The sequence below is a fragment of the Pinus tabuliformis genome, chromosome 6 (assembly GCF_031772625.1).
Source record: "Pinus tabuliformis cultivar Carrire ecotype Pingquan chromosome 6, CPIR1, whole genome shotgun sequence".
In the NCBI taxonomy this organism is placed as follows: Eukaryota; Viridiplantae; Streptophyta; class Pinopsida; order Pinales; family Pinaceae; genus Pinus; species Pinus tabuliformis.
Window position 1 is genome coordinate 345,167,428 of NC_142292.1, and position 20,598 is coordinate 345,188,025.

A 20,598-nucleotide genomic window follows, 5' to 3' on the forward strand; every position below is an offset into this window, starting at 1 on the left:
GTGACCCAGGGCAACTCTCTTGTTTGACCACGTGTACTTGCCAATAGTCGGCTTAATGTCTATCAGATCCCAATCTTGCACGAGATCTTCCACTGTTTCTCTTGTCGGATCCCTGACAATACTGCCTCCTCTTTTTTCTGATGAGAGGAGGGTGAGGTTAAGGTCTCCGACTATGATTATGTTCTCCAAATTTTCTAGATCTGCCAAGTTTTTGATGGAGTCCCAACATAGGTTTTTCTCACCTGCATTGTTAGGAGCATATACATTGACCAGACAAATAATTTCCTTAGATTCTAAGTGCTGCAATTTTAACAAAATCCAATGAGTGTTTAGGGACTCAGAGATTAAAGAAAACTTATTTGGATTCCAGAGCGACCCAAGTCCTCCCGATGCTCCATGGGCAGAGGTTGCTTGCGCTCCGTCTTTCTTCCAAAATTTTCTGGTTGCTTGGAGGAAGGCTGAATCCTCCAATTTAGTCTCCTGGATGAGGAGAATGTCCGAGGCTTCCAGTCTTATTAAACTATTCATTACTTCTTCCTTGGCTTTGGAGCACATTCCCCTACAATTCTAGGAGACTATCTTCATCATTTACTTTTGTTGTGATGAGCTCCTTTGGAGCTCTGGGTTTGGATCCTCTTCATCTTCGGGGTTTTTGCTAGGAGTTTCTCTAGCATTGGTTGGCTGCCCTGAAGCTTGTCTTTGTATGTTTCTTGGTCTCTTTTTTCCTTTGTTGACATTCGCCCTCTTATAGATCTTCTGGGGGTAGACTGTGATTCACCTATTTCCCCTTCTTCTTCCGATTCCTCGGACTCTTGGGTTTCCTCTTCTTCTTCTGACATCTTCCCTTTGGATCTCTCTAGTACGCTTTTGGATTTAGCTGGAGAGATCTCCTTCGGAATTTCTGTCTCCTGCATATTCATGATTTCAGATCCAAGGATCTCAAATTTATTCCCTTGGCTTTCCATGGGTGGTTTCTGAGCAGATCTCGCTTGGGGAGCTCTAGCATTAGCATTTGCATTCTTCCTAAGTGAAGTTATGGGTCTTTTTGACTGATTCCATCCTTCTTCCTTCCCTTTTTCTTCTACCCCTTTGGACGGGCAGTCTCTGGCGAAATGTCCGTAGACGTGACACTTCCAACATTTGAATGGCAACTGTTCATAGTCCAATTTTTGAACATGCGTCCAAGGACCTACCCTTATTTTGATGGCTTCTGGTAGTCCGACCTCCAGATCTACCTCCACACAAATTCTAGCACAGTCGTATTGATCTTTGTTGTTGGCCTTGTCTATGAATTTCCCAAGAGTGTTTCCTATATGTTTCAAGGAGTCCCAATTCCAGCAGTGAACAGGGAGGTTGGGGAGCCTTACCCACACCGGGACCACTGAAGGCACATCCACCGCCGGATCGAAGTCTGGCGTCCATTTATTTAAATACAACCCTTGAGGGCCCATGAAGTAGGGGCCATTCCTGAAAATGAGATCCTTGTCCTCTTTTTCTGAAAATTCAAATAAGAAGTATCCTCTTCCGAGGAAGTAGGAGGTTACCTTATCCTTTATCAACGGAGCCCAGTTCCTAACGACCCAGTTCTCTGTTGTTTTCGGGGAAGGCCAGAGACCTGTAAACTGACCGACCAGAGCACGGTCCGCCAGAGATAATGCTACCTAAATCAGACCTTCAGGAGGAAGGGCGATCTCGGGGATATCTTCTAACTTTTTCACGAACTTGGCAGCTTCCACAAATTTTTTCTTGGGCAATGAGGTCAATAAAGATCTGAAAGCCTCAGCAGCGGAAGGCGAAGGAGAGGAAGACCCCTGAGGAGGAGTCGGCATGAGTAAGCATGGTGATACACCTAGAAGACTTTTGAAACCTCTAGAACACATTACCCTTTTCAATAAACATGGTGGTACACCTAAAAGAGTCTGAAACCTCTAGAGCAACATTACCCTTTTCAATGGGCAAAAAATGGACTTGAAGTGCTTGGTAATTAAAAAACATCATAACAACTGCTCTGATATAATCATATTAAAAAAATGATCCCCAATCATGGAATTAACTGAAACAAAGAAATCGTGTTGTATTCTATTCCCAGATATATAATTGAAAAGAGAAACCGTGTTGTATTACATTCCTAGATAGGTATATAGTTGAAAATTATAATTATAATAACCATTTCTGTTGAAGACAACTCAAAAATACCGTGTGCCAACAGCGTGGTCAACACGCCAATCATTTGCCTTAAACACGACTTAAATACACCGTGTGCCAACAGCCGGACTCATTCAGCACGCCATAGACAGGCGAGAGTTGTGAAATAAGTGCTGTCTTGTGCTGCGTTTGATTGTCTTCATAAACAATAAAACCCAACTGAAAATCTCATAAAAGCTCTTGTATACGAAACATTTAACGGAGGATCTTCAGGCAGGAGTAAAATGGGAGAACAATTGGTGGCACAAGCAACGCAAGACAAACGACCCAGATCAAAGCCTAGTTCTCTACACAGCTTTGCTCAATGTGGAGACTTGATCAGCCTTAAAAAGAAATTACAGGAATCTCCTTCACTCGTCAATGCTCGTAATCCAGTGGTAAATCCTCAGATCCATTCTCCAGTTTCTGTTTTTCCAATCTGAAAGTGCTATATAATGCGTATTTTTTTCAATTCTATAATTTTCTGAAATGCCCACATGAAATAGCAATGCCGACTGGGGAGTAGATCTATTAATTCTCAGCATGTGAATATGGGAAATTTCAGAATTAGGGCAGACCGAAAGAGGATATCACATATATTTACAATTTTACCTTCAATTTTTGGGCACACCCATTTAACCGTGGTAACTTCCTTCTCAGCGGCAGCTTCTCAAATTTTCTACTTGTGGCATTAAGGGTCTATGTTGTCTGTTCAAGGAACATGACTCTACGGATTGCGAAATCATGACACACTTGGCTGGCTATGGCCACCATTTATTGAAGTGATTAAGAAAACCAAAATAAAGAAATCCAAATGATCACAATAATTTTTTTTTTAATGGAAATGGCCATTACAGATATCCTTTGGCTAAGAGGCTGTGTTATGAGGGGCATTTCTATAAGGTCAAAATTCACCAAGGAATTGCAACTGGCCTCATCTACACCTACTTTGAGAAGTTTATAAGCCAGGTCTTCATCATAGCAATTGACACACAAGAATTGTAACAATCTGAATTGATTTTTAGCAGTTACATTACGGAATTTGTTCTCAATATATATGCCAAAGCCTATGCACTGCAGTACAAACCAATAGCCCACATACGTGTAGCAGAAGCCACTATTTAGATATAAGAGGCCACAATTAACACAATCAGGAGATACTGGATCCATACTCATGGAATACACAAAGTGACATTATTCTTCTAACACCTCCCGTTTCAGCGATTTTCTTGTTCTTATACATGTTTGGCATGGGCGTTTACAGATTGCACAGACCCCACTTCATGTCGCTGCAGCTCACAACAAGAAAGAAATCGTCAAGTTTCTGCTGAACTGGCCGGGACCGGAGAATCTTGAAATGGAGGCCAAAAATATGGTAAGATGAAAAACAGCTAATTCTGCCCTCAGTATATCTTTCAGTGTTGAATCATTTCCATTCCAAGTCAATTTTTTCATTGGGAGTGTAAATTGTAACTTTATTTATATTTGTTTTCTGCAGTATGGAGAAACACCTTTGCACATGGCTGCAAAGAATGGCTTCACTGAAGTTTTGAGGTTGCTTCTTGAGCATAATGCGGACATTGAGGCCAGAGCAAATGTAACTCTCAACTTCTAGAATCTATATTAACATTCCAGGTTTGAAGACCTGGATTTAGAATTTAGTTTGCAATAAGTATGGCTGGATTCTCATATCTATTTATATTTGGAATTGTTATGGATGGATTCTCATATCTATTTATATCAAGTTAAATGTCAGAAATAATTAAATCATATTAGTGGTTTGGTACAGTAATACAAAATTTTAATTAGACATAACCAGTCATAGACACACGAGCCGCCATTGTAAGGGGCATTTTGTACTAGAGTGAGGTTGCTGGTACCAAGCCAGCCCACATTGTATACTGTTTTTTATTATATCATAGATCTACATAATTTTAAAGGCATTTATTGAAATTCTGAAGAGTAATCTGTTTATAGTGCCTTGGAGTATGCTTTAAGAAATGTCCAAAACTAATTTAGTCAAATTGAATTTAACTTCATGGAATTTGCCATTAGTATGCAATTAAATGCTGGATACGAGACCAATTAATTTACCTGAATTTTTCTGGCGGTGGAAAATGGGTAGATTTTAAAATTAAATTTTATTTTTTAAATTTTTTTCTGGCACAAAACTAAATAAATGTTTTATTACTTATTCACAGGGTGTACAAGGCCCCGGATATACCCCCAAGCCCATAGATGTTCCTCCTTTTTACAAACTTTTCAGTTAACAGGAGTAAGAGGAAGACACGTAAGCATACATTTAGTGCTATTGCTGTAACATGGTGGGTTGAGAGAAATGCGTTATACCAAGATAGCAAAACAGAACTGTTTAAACTTTAAGCCGAGACCTCATCTCTTAAATACAATACTGCCAGATTCTGCCTTTAGGATTACCATGAATGTTGGAATACACAGTTTCCTGCATGTGATTTTTGAAAGCAAAGGTATCCCCTCTCAGATATTACCACTGGACTGAGCTGAATTTTACTTAAATTCATGCTTGATAGTAGGTAATTATTTGAATTATTGTTTGAAGGGTACCCATATGCCTAGTCCCTTGCTTTTAAGAGGAGATCGCTTCTGTAGGTCCATCGGGATAAAGTGCTGTTTGTTTTTTGAGGTCTTCTTGTTACTTGGGCTTGTTGGCATCTCTATTTACTGCCTCCCCCTTTTAGGTATTCGTCAGATGCTCCCAGTCAGCTTTTGCTTACCATTGAATAGGGTGAGGATCATAGAGGATCTTCACACGTAGTACATCCAAGTCACCTGGATCAGTCTCCCCCTCCCGAGGGCTTCAATTCTAAGATGGCTTTCTACTTCTAGCACTTCATACAACTGAGTGATGGTCTTATTGTCAGATTTTCAGATACACAGTTATTGGATGCGTACCATTGGGATCTCTCTTGGCTAATTCAGAGTGTGCTCTCACCAACTTCAGATTGAGACGGATCATTGTATCTCATGGTCAAAGAGTTTTTGCCAGTTGTGTCACCTGTAAGAGGCTTAGTTGGAGGAGCATCTCATTTCAGGTGTCCCGTTATTATGTGACAGAGGGAGGTTTCACTGCCTTTACGGATACTTGAGGGGGTCCCTCACTTCTTAATTGCTTTTTCCAGACAAGAAATGCTTAGTTGTTTTTATGAGTGAGTGTTAGTACACAGAGCTTGGATCTTATGAGGATCTCCTTGAACAAACTCCATCAAGCATATCACTTGTTTTCCTTTTGGCAACCAGTGACAGGCTGAGACCCAGGATACTTCCAACACTAGATCTGTGTGACTACTGATCTCCTCTCTATCTCTCTCTTTGGCTGGAAGATTGGTCCTTACAAGGTTCTTGATGAGTTCCTACTCCTGATCTAACCACGCATCTCATCTCACCTCTCTGTGCAGTCCAGTTGCTTGCCTTCCCCCAACCTCCTCTCTGGAACACCAGTCTATCATCACCAAGTTCTTTTCAGGGGCCTCGAGTGTTAGGAGAATATTGATGGATTGTTCCAGATTTCCTCCCATGGTTTTGCAGTCAGACTTGGACCACTTTCTGAGGATGTCATTAGGCAGTGTCTTGGTTCCTTCTCTGTGATTGATGATCAGACAGGGACATGTCCATCCTCTTCCTCTACCTTTTGATCTGGCTGTTGTTGCTTCCCCCACACCTTCTCATTCTACACCTACTTCTAATGATATATAGCCATTTATTTTGGTAATTCTCTCATTCTGCAGTTTAACTTCTTTTAGCTTATGCTTTACTTTTAGCGTTTAGCTTTTAGGAGTTGCTGTGGCACTCTTACAATTTGTCACTATTAATTATACTTCTGGGTCATATTGACCTACCGTTTTGGTCATTTGTGGATGTCAATAAAATTGTCTTATCTATATTTTCTCTAGAATGGATTTCTAAAGGGACAACTTCTAATAAAAAAGGATCCAGAGACATGGAAATTTGCTTTCAGACTTCAGCACTGTCCTTACCACATATTTAATCGAGAACGATAATCTCTTCATCATGTTGACAATGGACTTGTGTGGGAAGTATAGCAAGTTCTTCTAGTTCATGGGCCAGGAGGATCTGTTCCAAGTCCTAACTGTTGTTCAAGGGAGGATAAGTAAAACTTGTCAGTCAGAATTCAAGAGGTAAAAGTTCATGAAAGCACGTAACTTTCATAGAAAACACATACTCTGTCATTGTTATGCCACAGAAGCCTTTACTGCCTTACACAATTACACTTACCATACTTTCAGACACAATTTACAGGATTATGGCCAAAACAAGAGATTAGAACAAAAGAATAAACAAACCAACTAGTACACATAGCAGCCCTGAGTCAAATTTGTCTCACTGGGATCCCATTTAGAATTCATGTGTGGGTTTCTCAGTTATATCAAAATGAACAAGGCTTTGCCCTCTTTGCATGTCTAAATACTATGCCAACTCTAAAGACTTCCTTTTTGTAGAAGGCCTCAGCCTTTATTCTTTTATAGGCAGTAACTTATCTAGTAGAAATAGCTTATTTCTTGCAAACATTGCACCAAGAAGAAATAGTATTATAACTATGTAACTAGGACCCCAAGTCCCATCCACATGCAACTCTATCCTTTCCTTCTACTATTCTTTTACAGCAAATTCTAGCAATTATTCACGACATTTGGGTGAATCTTGCTAGGCATATAATATTTTCTTCCAACAAATCTCCAAAGATGATACTACATAGCACAGACAATCGTGGTTTTCATCATTTTTAAAGACAATTAAGCCATTTTATACCAATTAAAATTTGAAGAAGTTAAAATGAGATTTTTTTGCATTATTAGTTGGAAACATTACAAATTAACTTTCTTAAAGTACATTGTGAGGTTGATGAAACTTGCTCTAGTAGAAATGGTTGAACATATTTATTTTTTTGTTCTTTCCTGTTGCTTAGCCTATATTGTTCACTCACCCACTTTATTGTATTTTATTGAAGATTTGGTCAACTTTGTTCCATCTTCCCGCAGTTTTATACTCTATATGTAGTAGTGCAGATGAGTGTACAAGATTTGTACAGTTTTGGAAATTATCTTCTACTTGCATACTCGTCTTTGTTTATTCACTTATATGTGAGTCTCTTCCATTATAGTGCTTATATCAATTGGTAGCATAGCCTTAATATCAGGGCCTCTTAAGAAATATACCATTTTGGCTTCCTTTGTTTTCAATTTCTTTATACTCAGAATCTGTCTTCAAGCTCTCTTCAAGCAATTTATGGGCATAAGCAAAGTGGCAAATTGGGAACTTCACAATGCAATTTCCTTTCAAGCCACGGGATTATGACTGTAAATCAAAATTTGTTCCCAGGGGTGGATTAAGGAGATGAGATCTCCTAAAAGTTTGCTGAATGGCAGATTGCATTTTTTATCGATATCAACTCCTGATCTTTTGAATTTCTTTCTTTTTGCTCCTTTGACAGGTTTTCTTAGACTCAATTATAAAAGGCCATCTTTCATGCATTTCTAAGTCTTGTGTCTCCTTGCGAAAGCTTTCAGAAAATCGAGAAATTCTATATACTCCACCCTTTGCCCAAATCTTGATTGAACAAATAAAGGAGCAAGAATGTTGGAAAAACTTGTTACTCAACAACAGCATGATTTCCAAACTAAAATGATGCATGACATAATGAATATGTTCCATGAGTGCATCACCACTCAACAAGAGGCACAACCATAATCTCAACCTCAACCCACTATTCACTAGAGGGTTCCCATTGTTCAGTGCATCTTCAAGCTAGACACTACACAATGGCTTGTTAAGTTTGATGGGGCTTCCAATAGTGACAAGCTTGATTTTTTGATGTGGCTCTCAATAGTGACAAGCTTGACTTTTGGATGTGCAACATGGAAGCTTATTTGAAGACAAAGTCAAACATGAGAAGGCCAACAAAGTTTCGATTGTTAAAGTTCACATGGGGTATTAAGGTCTCATATGGAGGCAAACCACACCCAACAACTCTGTGAACAACCAATCTTTGATTACGGCTTCAAGGATGTTGGCTGCAAGCACTTCTACCCATTAAGATACAAGAAAGAGCTGTTGGTGGGATGGCTGCAACAATGACAAATCTCAGGAAACCATCAAGCAGTGCATTGATATCTTGAACAAAATGTCCATCAAGCTAGAGGTGAGTGAATTTGAAACCACTCCTTATGTTAAGTTTATTTTTGGCTTATTACCTCAATTCGTGAAGTAGAATTCTGTCATGTTACATAAAAGGTGCATTCCTTCCAGCTAGCTTTAAAAAATCTAAGCTAAGCTACAAAACCTAACCCTCTTAATTGTAAGAAGTCTGTTTTCATAGCTTCTAAGGGGAAAACCAATGACAGTGGCCAGAATATAGACACTCCTAGTTCCCATCCTACTGCGGGGACACAAAAGAAGAGGAAGTGGTGTTCTTACCACAAAATATGGACACTCAGAATGACAACCGTTTGGAGGTACATATGTAGAGGTCTCCAGTCCCACCTCTACAACTCCATATTTAGTGTTGATGGCCATAAACTATATCGATGATGATGAAGGATCTTTGTTTGCTAAAAATGCCAAATCAAGTTCCAGTTAGTTTCCATCATTATGGATAATGGCAACTAGAAGAATATGGTATCCCAACGATTGGTTGTAGTTCTAAAGCTACCAAAATTACTCATCCAGGCGATATTAGCTTGGATGGGTCAAGTAGTCTGGACAACCTACCCTCATTACTTGAAAGTTTTTCATCACCTTTGCCATTTGGCCCTTTGATGCCGCAATGGAGTGTGACATAACTCCTCTTAGCTGTATTAACTTGATCTTAGGCAGGCCTTACCAATTTGTTAGGGATGCACAATATGATGGCTACTTCAACATCTATAGGTTGCACAAGGATGGTAAGACATACAAAATCATTTCCACTTCTCATTCTATTGTTCCATTTGTAGTTTCATGTAAATAAATTGTTAAACAAATCTCTCAACAAATTCGTGTTGTTCAACAAGTCAAGGAAGGCAACAAAGAGAAGTTGTCTCTTTCTAATACACAACTGATCATTGACTCAAACACTTATGGATTTGAAAAACCAAAGGTTTCACCTTCTATCAAAATATACACATTCAATTGGGCTTTTTCCTGTTTCGTCCTTGGATATTGCACTTCACACCAGCAGAGTGCAAATATTAATCAACAAATCACATGGATTTTGGATGATGGAAAAACTAGGTCTAGTGCATCCTTGTGCTTCTCCTTTGATGGCACTGTTAACCCCCAGTTTTGCTGGTGCAATAGAGGATTAAAATCTAGTGAGATTCCATCAGGCTAGTTCCATCATGGGTGCATTCAAATTTCAAACGTTCACAGAGATCAGAGCTCATTTCAGTTAGTTCTACCAAATTTCAAGAAACTGCGATTTTCAGCTGCTTGCTTTTTTCTAGGAGCCAGAGTTTTCAGGTCCTCATGTCAGAGATGTTCACATATTCTTGGTCCTTGTAAGCTTACGATGTGAATGAGCCTCTTTTATTCTTGGTCCTCGTGAGTTCATGAAATGAATAAGCCTCTTTTGGGCAACATGCAAGCAGTTTCATATACAATTGATCATTGACTCATACACTTATGGATTTGAAAAACCCAACGGTTCACCTTCCATTAATATATACATCATTCCATTGAGCTTGTTCCTGTTTCGTCCTTGCATATTGCACCTCACCCTAGTGGAGTGCAAAGGTTAAGCAATAAATCACATGGCTTTTAGATGATGGAAAAACTAGGTCTAGTGCATCCCCTTGCAGATCTCCTTTGATGGATTTGCTGGTGCAGCTAGAGGGTTAAAATCTAGTGAGATTCCATTAGGATAGTTCCATTACAAGTGCATTCAAACGTTCAAAGAGATCAGCTTATTTCAGTTAGTTCTACCAGATTTCAAGAAACTGCTAGGGTCTGCATATCAGAGATGTTTACATATTCTTGGTCCTCGTGAACTCACAACGTAAATAAGCCTCTTTTGGGCAACATGCAAGCAGTTTCACGACAGTGCTATTTTTAGCAGTGTGCTTTCCAGGGCCTGCACGTTGCTTCTGAGCACATATTTGGGTTCATTGTAAAAAAGCAAGTCAGATGGGGCTTTTTTCATCCCCATGGAGATGTTGCTATTTTTAGCAGTGTCTAACTTTAGACTTGCTACATTTCCATAAATCTCACTATGTTACCTTCATTTTCAGCGTTTCCTGCTTTTTTACTTTTCAGAGAGTTAGACTGCATTTTTGGGTATTTTTATATTGGCTGGTTTCTATTTCTAGCAGGTACGGGATGTGATGCCATGGTTCTAAGCATGCAGTGGGATAATGGTTCTAGGATTCCAGTGGGCAAAGGATAATGAGTCAAGAACAGGGTCAAGCAGTTGGAACGGTTTCTCAGTGTTACATGTGGCAGCTGGTTGGTGGTTTTCTGCTGTTGTGGACTTCTAAACTTGACAATGTGAAAAACCCTAAAATTGAGTTGATTAAACCCTATTTTGAATCGCTGTGTTTAGTGGTCACTCTTGCTTATTTTGACTTTTTAAAAACCCTAATTCACCTTGTCAATCTGATTGACACAAAATCCTAAGTTGATTTGCTAACTTAGGCAAGTTCAAAACCCTAATTTCTATTGTCGTTTCCATTGATTCCAGACAAGTCAAATTGCTACTTGCCAATGTTGCCATTCCTAAAAGCTAAACTGACTGTTTTATCCTTCTCTACCCTATCCTTGCATGAAAGAAAAGCCTCAAATAAAGTTGTTGTTGGTAAAGAAGAAAAACATAAAGACCCTAATTCAACCTTATCGACTATGGGCAAGTTCTGTTTTTGGGAAACTATATTGACTGTTCAGCAAAGGGAGTTCAATGGGGGGTTATTCATGGCATTTTCTGTGGGAAATATCTTTATCTACATATATACGACCTTACTGATTAAAGAAAAAGGAAATTCCTGTTTGTGGAATGATTGAAACAACAGCCAGATCACCAGAAATCTTCCACATGTGCAATCATCACTGCAAGTTTTGTGTAGATGAGGTTGGTAAACACCCAGCTGCAGGTTAAAGACTCACAATGCACAATAGAAATGGCTCATTCTATGGTATGTTTTCAGCATATTTCATGCTTAAAAATGGAAATGAGTAGTTCGTATGGCTGAAATTAAGAGTTGTAGTGGTTGTTGCTGTAGAGTTGTAAATATTTTTGGCAATTTGTTGGAATAACCACACAGAGACAACACACTAATTGAAGAGGAATCACTCTTCGAGTTGGAAAGCAGTGGTTTGTTCAAGATTATTTTAGGAAGAGACCTTAAAGTAGCACATTCCACTCACAACTTCAGCACTGCAAGGGGTTAGCAGTGGTAGGTTTTTCTAGTGATTATGAGAAGAATCACTAATCAGTTAAGCAACAGTGTCTATGGGCTCAGCGCTGAGGGTCACTTTTTTCAACAATTGAGTAAGAGAAGAAGAAATAAACACCAGTGCTGAAGTGGAGTATTTTAGGCAGTTTTATTCTTGGAAGTTGACATAAACAACAGTGCTTTTGCCACAAAAAATCCTCCAAACAAGCAAGTCAATACAGTTGGCAGCCCTTTAGATCGTGTCAATTTTAGTATGTTTTTTTAATTTTTCCACATGCAGTTAAGTTGAATTGATATTCGATGGTGTTGGGATTCTATATATTCTGTATTGAAAGTGCGGTGAGGGATAGACAGTACTTTGTGAGCAAACACATCACTCGAGTCCTCATCATCCTTCCACCTTTGGAATTTCACAAACTGCTTCCACCACTGCATGCTACTAGACCTATGGCTGCCTGTCATGTTTTGTCCCTCTGATGTAATCATGTCTGTTGATTAACATATTGATTTGATTTGACCATGTCTGGTCTCTGAATCTTGGAACCTCTTGGTTGTATAGTAGTTTAATAGTTTTGCATTGTTATGATTAGCTTTAATCATAATGTACTTATTTTGAATTCTTATACACTTAAGGCGCATGTTCTACTCATCTCATCCGTTTTCATTGACTGTTGTAATTAGTTCAGAGATATGATCTCAATCACTTGATTTTTACTAAGAGTTGACCCTTTCTCTTCGTTTGCTTTTGGGCATTTCAAGAATGAGTCTTTGTGTGTTGATCAGTCGAAGTAGTTATGAAGATCTGTTAGTCATATGAGAGCATACAACCCCAAGGGACACCCTCTGAGGCTGGAAAAGCACCAATTTGAATAGTGAGGTATCTAGTGGTGACAGGGCTAGATTCTCTATAATTATATGGTAGGTCTGTTGGTGCAAATTTGCGTGATAACAGGTACCCAAGAAAGAGCACTCAAAGAGCAACAAGAGTGGCAGTTTGGTATAGATTACAGGGCCCTCCACAAGGTCATTGTTCAGAATTGCTACCCTCTGCATTGAATTGATGATCATTGCTCAAGGGAGCCAAGTGCTTTCACCAAGCTAGAGTTAGCTTCCAACTACTACCAAGTTCAAATGGAAACCTATACAGGTATAGAAGACAACATTGAAGACCAAGTTCAACCTTATGTGTGGCTTGTTATACCTTTCAGCCTTACCAATGCTCATGCTTCCTTCATGTGGACCATTGAGGATATATTCCTCTCACCTCTCAGTAATTTTGTTGTTGTTTACTTAGATGATATTCTGGTTTTCAGTAAAACTTGGTTCAACCATCTGCAGCATGTCCAAAAAGTTGTAGACCTTGTCCACCAACACAAACTGTAGGCTAAAACAAACTCATTTTTAGTCAAATTTTTGTTCAATATCTAGGTTTTCATTCCCGGTATTGTGATCATGTCAGCGGTACTTTAACAGCATATTAATTTCTGCAGAAGTTAGTCAAACTTTGTTGGCTTTATTGTTAACAGAACAACCTCACAAATTCTTCTGCAGATGTTAGTCAAAATCTATTGCCTTTATTCTTAACAGAATGGATTTATAGATTTCTGTGCGAAATGAAAAAAGGCTATTCAAAATTGATATTACTCAATGGCTTGTGTGAAATGGCCCTTAGTGATCTCCCTTTATTATTGAAATCAAGAAGATTACCATCTTTAGTTTACTTTTATTGTGCAGAAGTGCATACTGCACTTACAGTGATGATTTAAAAGAGAAATAGCAATATATCTTTACTCTCTAGAATGAGAATGTGACAAAACATGCCACTTTTGTTTTACCTTTATTATAGAAGGAACATGAAACATCCTGCTATTGGCACTATGGCCTGTTACATCCATGAAAGTGATGATTTGGTGGGGATTGAATTTGTGGCTTCCTATTGTCAAATGCCAACCACCAATTGTTTGAACAAAATGATCTCTCTCTTTATGAAGTTAACTGTTAAAATATGTCAAGTTCACATTATATCCATATATAGCTAACTGTTCTATAAATGAAATTTGCAGAATGGGATGACCCCGTTGCATTTGGCAGTCTGGCATTCCCTCCGAGCAGAAGACTGCTCAACAGTTGAGGCCTTACTCCAGTATCATGCTGATATCAATGCCAAGGATAATGTATTTATCACTATTTGTATTTGGATATCATATTACTGAGATTTGAATTTACTGTGTATCTGATGCTTTCAGAAAACAGAAACCTGAATGTGAACATCTGTCTACAGGAAGGCATGACTCCATTAAGTCATCTGTCTCAAGGTCCTAGCAATCAGAAGCTGCAATTGCTGTTGCAAGTTCATCTTGATGAACAAAGAAAGCGGAAAGCCAGAGAAGCATGTGAGAAGTCCAAGAGCAAGATGTCATTGCTGGAAGTAGAGCTGTCAAGAGTTGTGGGGTTGCATGAATTGAAGGTACAACTACGAACATGGGCAAAGGGAATGATTTTGGATGAGAAACGACGGGCCCTTGGACTTAAAGTTGCTGCTAGGAGATCACCACACATGGCTTTCCTTGGAAATCCTGGGACAGGTTTGACAGTGTAAAACCTTGCAAAAAATGTCTATTAATTTCTGCTCTGCTTCCTTTCTTTCATTCTGCATCTCACAACATACACTAATTCCTAGGTCAACATGGACATCAAAATTTTATTACCAACATTGAACAACCTTACAGAAGAAATGCACAATACACTCCCTCTCTCTGCTAACTCTCACTCCTTTTTTTTGTTTAAATAAAAATGCATTTTTTATTCCAATTAATATAACAATATCTACAGGTAGCACTGTAAAGAAAGGGTGGCAAAAATGAAAGGTTGCTGCTATGGGTGGTAAAGAGGCATAAATAAATGTCTTGGGAAACTCAAAACCAAAAACAAATGTAGGGCATTAAACTTTCAAATTCCCAATCAAGTTCGAGCTGTAATAGTAAAAATCAATGGCATAGGGCCAAGCTCCAGAAAACTAAAAAAAAAAATAATGTCTGCCTTGGGAGGCACACCAACAATAAGCATAATCATCATTAAAATGAAACACAATATGTTGCAGCTGCAGGATCCAGGTCATAATCTTTGGGCTTGAACCACCCAGTCATCTATGGAAGTTCATCAACAATTGGTGGCTCCCATCTGTCATTTTCCTTGGTGGTTTGGTCATGTCTGAAATGAACCATGGGACACATGGCACTTCATCATCCAATGGTGGACCAAGGAGCATTGTTTCATCCATGTGGCCTTCTCCAGCTCAGCACACACCTACATGCCTGTGTTGGTCCAGCCCCTGATGGGAAATATGAGAGGCCATTGGCAACTAGGTTCTAGATTGTTCAGGCAGGGAACAACTCAGTGCAAGAGTCCTTGTCCTTGTTCAAGATCTAGAGAACATTACTAAACTTTGGAAACACAGATTAATCCCAACCACAAAATCCTGTCAGACCAATTGAAGCACGGATCGGCCAGGCCACCCCCAGATGACTAAGATGTGACTCTGTGAGTTGTTGGCTAGAACTCCATACACTAGAGACTACACAAAGATGGCCTTCGTAGCCTCCAGCGGCAACTTCCAAATTGTCCAAGTGGTAAATGTATTTTGATTTTGAGTCGGATTTAATATTTGTCTAGGAGAATTATGAAGTGAACCACAAATTTGCAGTTCATGATTCAAAGCAAGCTACATGAGATCTTGATGGACCTATTTACAGAATTCATGCCCTTAAGAACTTCTTTGGAATTGTCACCTATTATATTTGAGCATATTTAAAGTAGAAGATTTTAGGATAGTTGGATTAGGTCAGACTTGTTTCTCATTGCAAAAGTTTGGATGGTGTATAAGTTGTTTTCGCTTTATCATTGCAATTTCTCTTGTATAGACTTCATATCCTGTTGATTCATTCCCTGGGCATCTAAATGATTTTGAGCTGGCAAGACTGAAGGATTAAATATAATTCTGCACTTAATGGCTGTCCATGTTCTCTCTGTGGCTTGGCAAGTTCAAATCAACCATGCTGTATATAAGAGGCACAGTCCTGGTGACCTGGGCCATGGGGCATGCTATACATCATCCCCTCATCATTGTTGTTCCAAACACTTTGTGAGAGGTGAGTGGTGAAAGCCCATTTGTTCGCCTCTGCGTGCCTTGTGCAGAGGGCAGGCTCGGCTCGCACAGATTTCAACTTATTTATCATCTAAGTAGTTGTGAAATTCCTGTTTTGTTCCCTCCACTTGACCTTGTTTATGCTTCATATGTTATTATACACATAATTATTATAAACCTTTTGTCTCTTTATTGTGCCAGATAATGGGTTATTTCCGATTCAAAGTAGTTTAGGTGAGTTTGATTGATGGGAGTAAGAAGACAAGAATTGCAGCATTTTTTCTTTGACTACAACTGAGTTGTTAAACCAGATTGCTTTCTCCATCTCTTTAAATAATCAAGCATCACATGCTCTGCTTATACCTCCTCTGTTGAGCAGGGTTTGATTTTAATCTCATTCTTGCATGTTGCCATGCAACTGAAGGGGCAACAGGGCTTGGAAAAAATAAAATATTTGTGCTTCTGAAAATATTGTAACAGATCTTTTTGGAAAATGGTCCTGTAGTTTGTTCAGTGCGCACCACAACTATGGCTAAATGTTGTTTTAAGTTAATGCATAGAGGTGCTAGATTCTTAGGAAAGGTGATCAGAGAAGCTAAGCGATCAATGAAGGGGTGGTACTATCGGCGAAGTCTTTGTTACTAGAGAAGAAGTGTCAAATACTATTTAGCCTTGGCAGTGCTTAAGGGAGTGTTACATTAAGCATATCAATAAATTCTTAGTGATTAGGAAGTGGATTGTGCAAAGATTAGTTACAAAACCGTGTTTTCTGCTTACCTAACTCTGAAGCATCCCGCAGAAATTATTAAGTATTATAGAGAGAAGACACATCATATACTTAGTAACAACTGGGGTATCCCAGTGTGTCAAAATAAAGGTACACATAAGATTCCATTGCTCAACTCAACCAGATTTTGATAATATATTTGGATTACTGCATGCCAGACACCTTGTTTAATAAGCTTCATTTTCCCATGAAGATGCCAAAATATTATGTCAATTTTTTTGACTGAAATGTTTACTGTGACTATGTGGTGTTGATGGTCTGTCAATTTCTTCCTCCAACTAGTCTTGAAATAAAACCAGACAGGGGCATGCCCTTCAAACTTGATATTTGAACCTGGGCCATCATTACAGCAAGTGCTCCAACTTGTGACTAGACCACAGCCTGGTGGACATATTTTGTCAATTAATTATGAATATTTATGTGCTGGTCTGCTTTAAAAAATTAGTACTGGCAATATTTTTTCTCTACAGTATTTCTTTTGTCAATTGTATTTCTTTAAACTGTGCTTGGGATGGGGGTGGCACAGTGGGAGGGGAAGCAGTCTATTCAAATTTCAATAGTTTTCTCCAGATTGCTTCCCACTTTGAAATTGCATTGTCTGATTTGTACTTGTTTAACTTGTGGGTTCATATATTTTTGAATGCATAGCATTTCCAAGTTTCCTTATTGACAAATCTCAAGGGGTGTACCCTTACATATTTTGCACCAATGCTTTGTGCAAAGGTCTGAAAAATATTTTGTATTTGAAGATCACTCTATTTTTTTGAAGTTTCCATTTTTCTACCTGGCAATTAAAATGAAGCTGATATAAGTTATTCATTTTCTTCAGGCAATGTCTAATTGATCTGGCATTATGAATTTAAATCATATCAGGAAGAAAATAGACATAAGTTTCCAATGTTCAATCTACTAATTGCAACTTTCCATCTTTTGACATTTCTAAGTATGATTTCAAGCCATTTAGGGCTTTAGTATTTTTCTTCAAATCCATATTTTTTCAAATCTCTCTAGCAAGAATTATTGAGAAATGTTGCACCTTTATTTTATTCAGGTACACCCTGTGTCAAACCTTGCAAAATATTTCCGTATTCATAAAAATAATATCCTTTCTTCCTTGTTTCGAGCTTACTGTTAAAACATATAAGATATTGAAACTTGAAAGATTGTATTACTCATTTGGTAAATGGACAATTCATTTGACATAACTCGAAACTTAATCAAAGGAAACTAAAATACAGGGTTCAAATGCTCAGACTACAAAGGTATATTAATACGAAAAATACCACAATTTTGTTGTAGACTTGTCCTTGTGAGGATTGTGGATTTTGTCAAATCACTATGAATTTCTTCTTTAGTTTTTATTAGCGTTGCATTGATCATATTTTCTTCATATTTATTATACAATATATATTTTCCTGAATTTGTTTTTTCATCTCTTGTCTGTTTTAATAAAATGTGCTCTACATTCATCGTAATATTGCCTCAGCCAACATGAAAAATAATTTAAAGGTATCAGAAAGGAGAGATGTAAATCACGTAAACTCATCTTCTGTCATCTAATCATCTCCTTTTGAGCCCCATTGAAAATCACCACGTAGAATGATCATTTCATGGTGATCTGTAATAGACTGTTTCCTTATAAAAAATAATGGTTGGAAGATTTGTTTTCTATTTCTGTTTATGAATTTGAGCTAAGTTTAGTTACATATTTGCAGGGAAAACAATGGTGGCCCGAATTCTTGGAAAACTTTTGCATATTGTTGGTGTTTTACCTTCAGACAAGGTAACTGAAGTTCAAAGAACAGATCTAGTTGGAGAATTTGTTGGTCATACTGGCCCCAAGACTAGGAAAAAGGTATGGTCATAATTTTCTGAAGTGTTCAGATGAATAAATATCAACATACTCTATAAGAGTCTGCATATCAAAACATTAACCAAAGTCATGTATTTTGCAGATCAAGGAAGCAGAGGGTGGAATACTTTTTGTTGACGAAGCATACAGGTTGATACCCATGCAGAAAGCAGATGACAAAGACTATGGTTTGGAAGCATTGGAGGAGATAATGTCAGTCATGGATAGTGGAAAGGTGGTGGTAATCTTTGCAGGATATGCTGAGCCGATGAAGCGTGTAATTGCCTCCAATGAGGGATTTTGTAGAAGAGTGACTAGATATTTCATTTTTGATGACTTCAGTCCAACAGAACTTGCTGAAATTGTGCAGCTGAAGATGAATGAACAGATGGAAAGCAGTTTGCTTTATGGTTTTAAGCTGCATGAGACATGCTCTGTTGAAGCAATTGCCGATCTAATTATTAAAAATACAACAGAAAAGCAAAGGAAGGAGTTAAATGGAGGTTTAGTAGGCCCGATGCTAGTCAATGCTCGAGAGAACCTGGATCTCAGGCTTGACCTTGATTGTTGTGATGTAGAAAATCTTGTCACTATTACTTTTGAAGATCTTGAAGCAGGGATTAGGCTGGTTTCTTCATGAAGTTTGTCCAGTACAAACGTGTTTATCAAAGTTTTTCCCACATGGATTGAGTTGTTGTGTTCAATCAATGGATGTTTCACAGCATGCAATTTTTTACTTTCAATGATGTTAGGTCTACAGACGACAATTACTAGTTGTTACGAACCTCAGGTTAGGTACACATTTTTTACACCCACAATTCTCAAGTTCTTATTGCCCGCAAGAATTATGTGGCATCGAACAGAGTTTTGTAAACGATTTGAATAATATTATTGATTTTATTATTTCATTCCTAAAAGTTCATAGAAATCCGAACTTCTGGGAGTTGATGGGCCCACTGGCACTTTGAAGTGAGCTAGGGTAATTGGAGAATGATGAAATTCGCCAGCAAATACAATTTTCTTACAGGTGATTAGCTTGAAAGGAGACCAGTTTATCTATGTGCTTGAGTAGTAATGACAGGATATGTTAATGTTGAGCTGGCGAAGTTCAAGGTTGAAGTGTAACTTCATGTTTGTGAATACGCACAATCTCACTGTGGGCTGGGGAGCTGTGCATTTGCGGCATATTGGGAGCTCTGCACATAGAATGGAAAGTGTGTTATTGAAAAGAAGCACGTATATCTTTTTTGCCACTAACAAGGTGGTAGCGAGAACAAAACATTGTAAGACAAATTTAAGTTGATTATATTAATTCGTTTTGTAATGCAACCTCATTAACCTTGGTCATTATTATTTTTGTAATGTACCTAATTAAGATTCTGCACATAGCATGGGAAACATGTTATTTAAAACGAACACAAATATATATATGCGTGTTTTGGCCAATAAACAAAATGGTAGTGGTGGTCATGATTATTTATTTCACATGTCTCTTCAGCAATAGAAATAACATACGTATTTGTCATATTGTAATCATTATTTTCATCTGATCTGAATTGGATCTGCATGACAATAATTGGCTATTGGCCTACGTATTTTGAGGCTATGGACGAGGTGATGGTGTGAAGGGCCGCATGCCATCACTGCTGGTGTCCACACCTGCATTAACATAGTGTTGCAAATGTAATCATAAGAGATATAAATGGTCAAAAGAAAAATGTATTGAAGAAAAGAAAAAAGTGAGAAGAGAAAAAATTGTGTATTTAAAAAAAAATATGGAACACTTTCCCTTAAATGTAATTGGGAAAAAGACAAGAGAGGAGGAGCACGCTGGACTTGGGGAAGCTAAAGAGTTGGGCATGCCTAGCCTTCCAGCTAGTCTATTCTCCTATTACTCTTGCATCACAAAGCAAGAGGAATTCTTTCTCTGTGAGAGGAATTGTTGTTAGATTCCCATGAGAAGACTCAGAATGGACTAGAGAGCTCGAGGGTACTGTAACCTGCACATTGCTAAGAAATAAAGAGCTTAAGTGAAGTCCATTAAATATTGGTTTTACTATTTGGATTTGGAGGATAATCATCGAGTTATTGTGTGATGAATCTTTTTATGTGCTGTGCTAATTTATGTATATAAGTTGTTGGTTATTGCTTTGTATTTAAATTGGTGCATGAGTTATTTTAATGGTGTGAAGGTTCATTCTATGTTATTGCT

At 38.2% G+C, this 20,598-nt stretch overlaps 1 protein-coding gene across 1 annotated transcript; it reads left to right on the forward strand.

Annotated features, from left to right (window-relative positions):
- The first annotated feature begins 2,244 nt into the window (after positions 1-2,244).
- LOC149258711 (AAA-type ATPase family protein / ankyrin repeat family protein) lies at positions 2,245-19,808 on the forward strand. The gene is made up of 7 exons (XM_089415996.1): positions 2,245-2,582; positions 3,449-3,559; positions 3,683-3,781; positions 13,667-13,777; positions 13,885-14,188; positions 18,250-18,389; positions 18,490-19,808. Exons 1-7 carry the CDS (start codon positions 2,430-2,432, stop codon positions 19,024-19,026), a joined length of 1,455 nt encoding a protein of 484 aa, XP_089272122.1. The 5' UTR covers positions 2,245-2,429; the 3' UTR covers positions 19,027-19,808.
- The last annotated feature ends 790 nt before the right edge of the window (positions 19,809-20,598 follow it).

Bases quoted from the DNA above. Each gene is read 5' to 3' on its own strand.
- LOC149258711 (XM_089415996.1), top strand. From the start codon at position 2,430: ATGGGAGAACAATTGGTGGCACAAGCAACGCAAGACAAACGACCCAGA. The intron at 13,778-13,884 runs GTATTTATCACT...ATCTGTCTACAG, and splicing joins ATATCAATGCCAAGGATAAT to GAAGGCATGACTCCATTAAG. The intron at 18,390-18,489 runs GTATGGTCATAA...TGTATTTTGCAG, and splicing joins GCCCCAAGACTAGGAAAAAG to ATCAAGGAAGCAGAGGGTGG.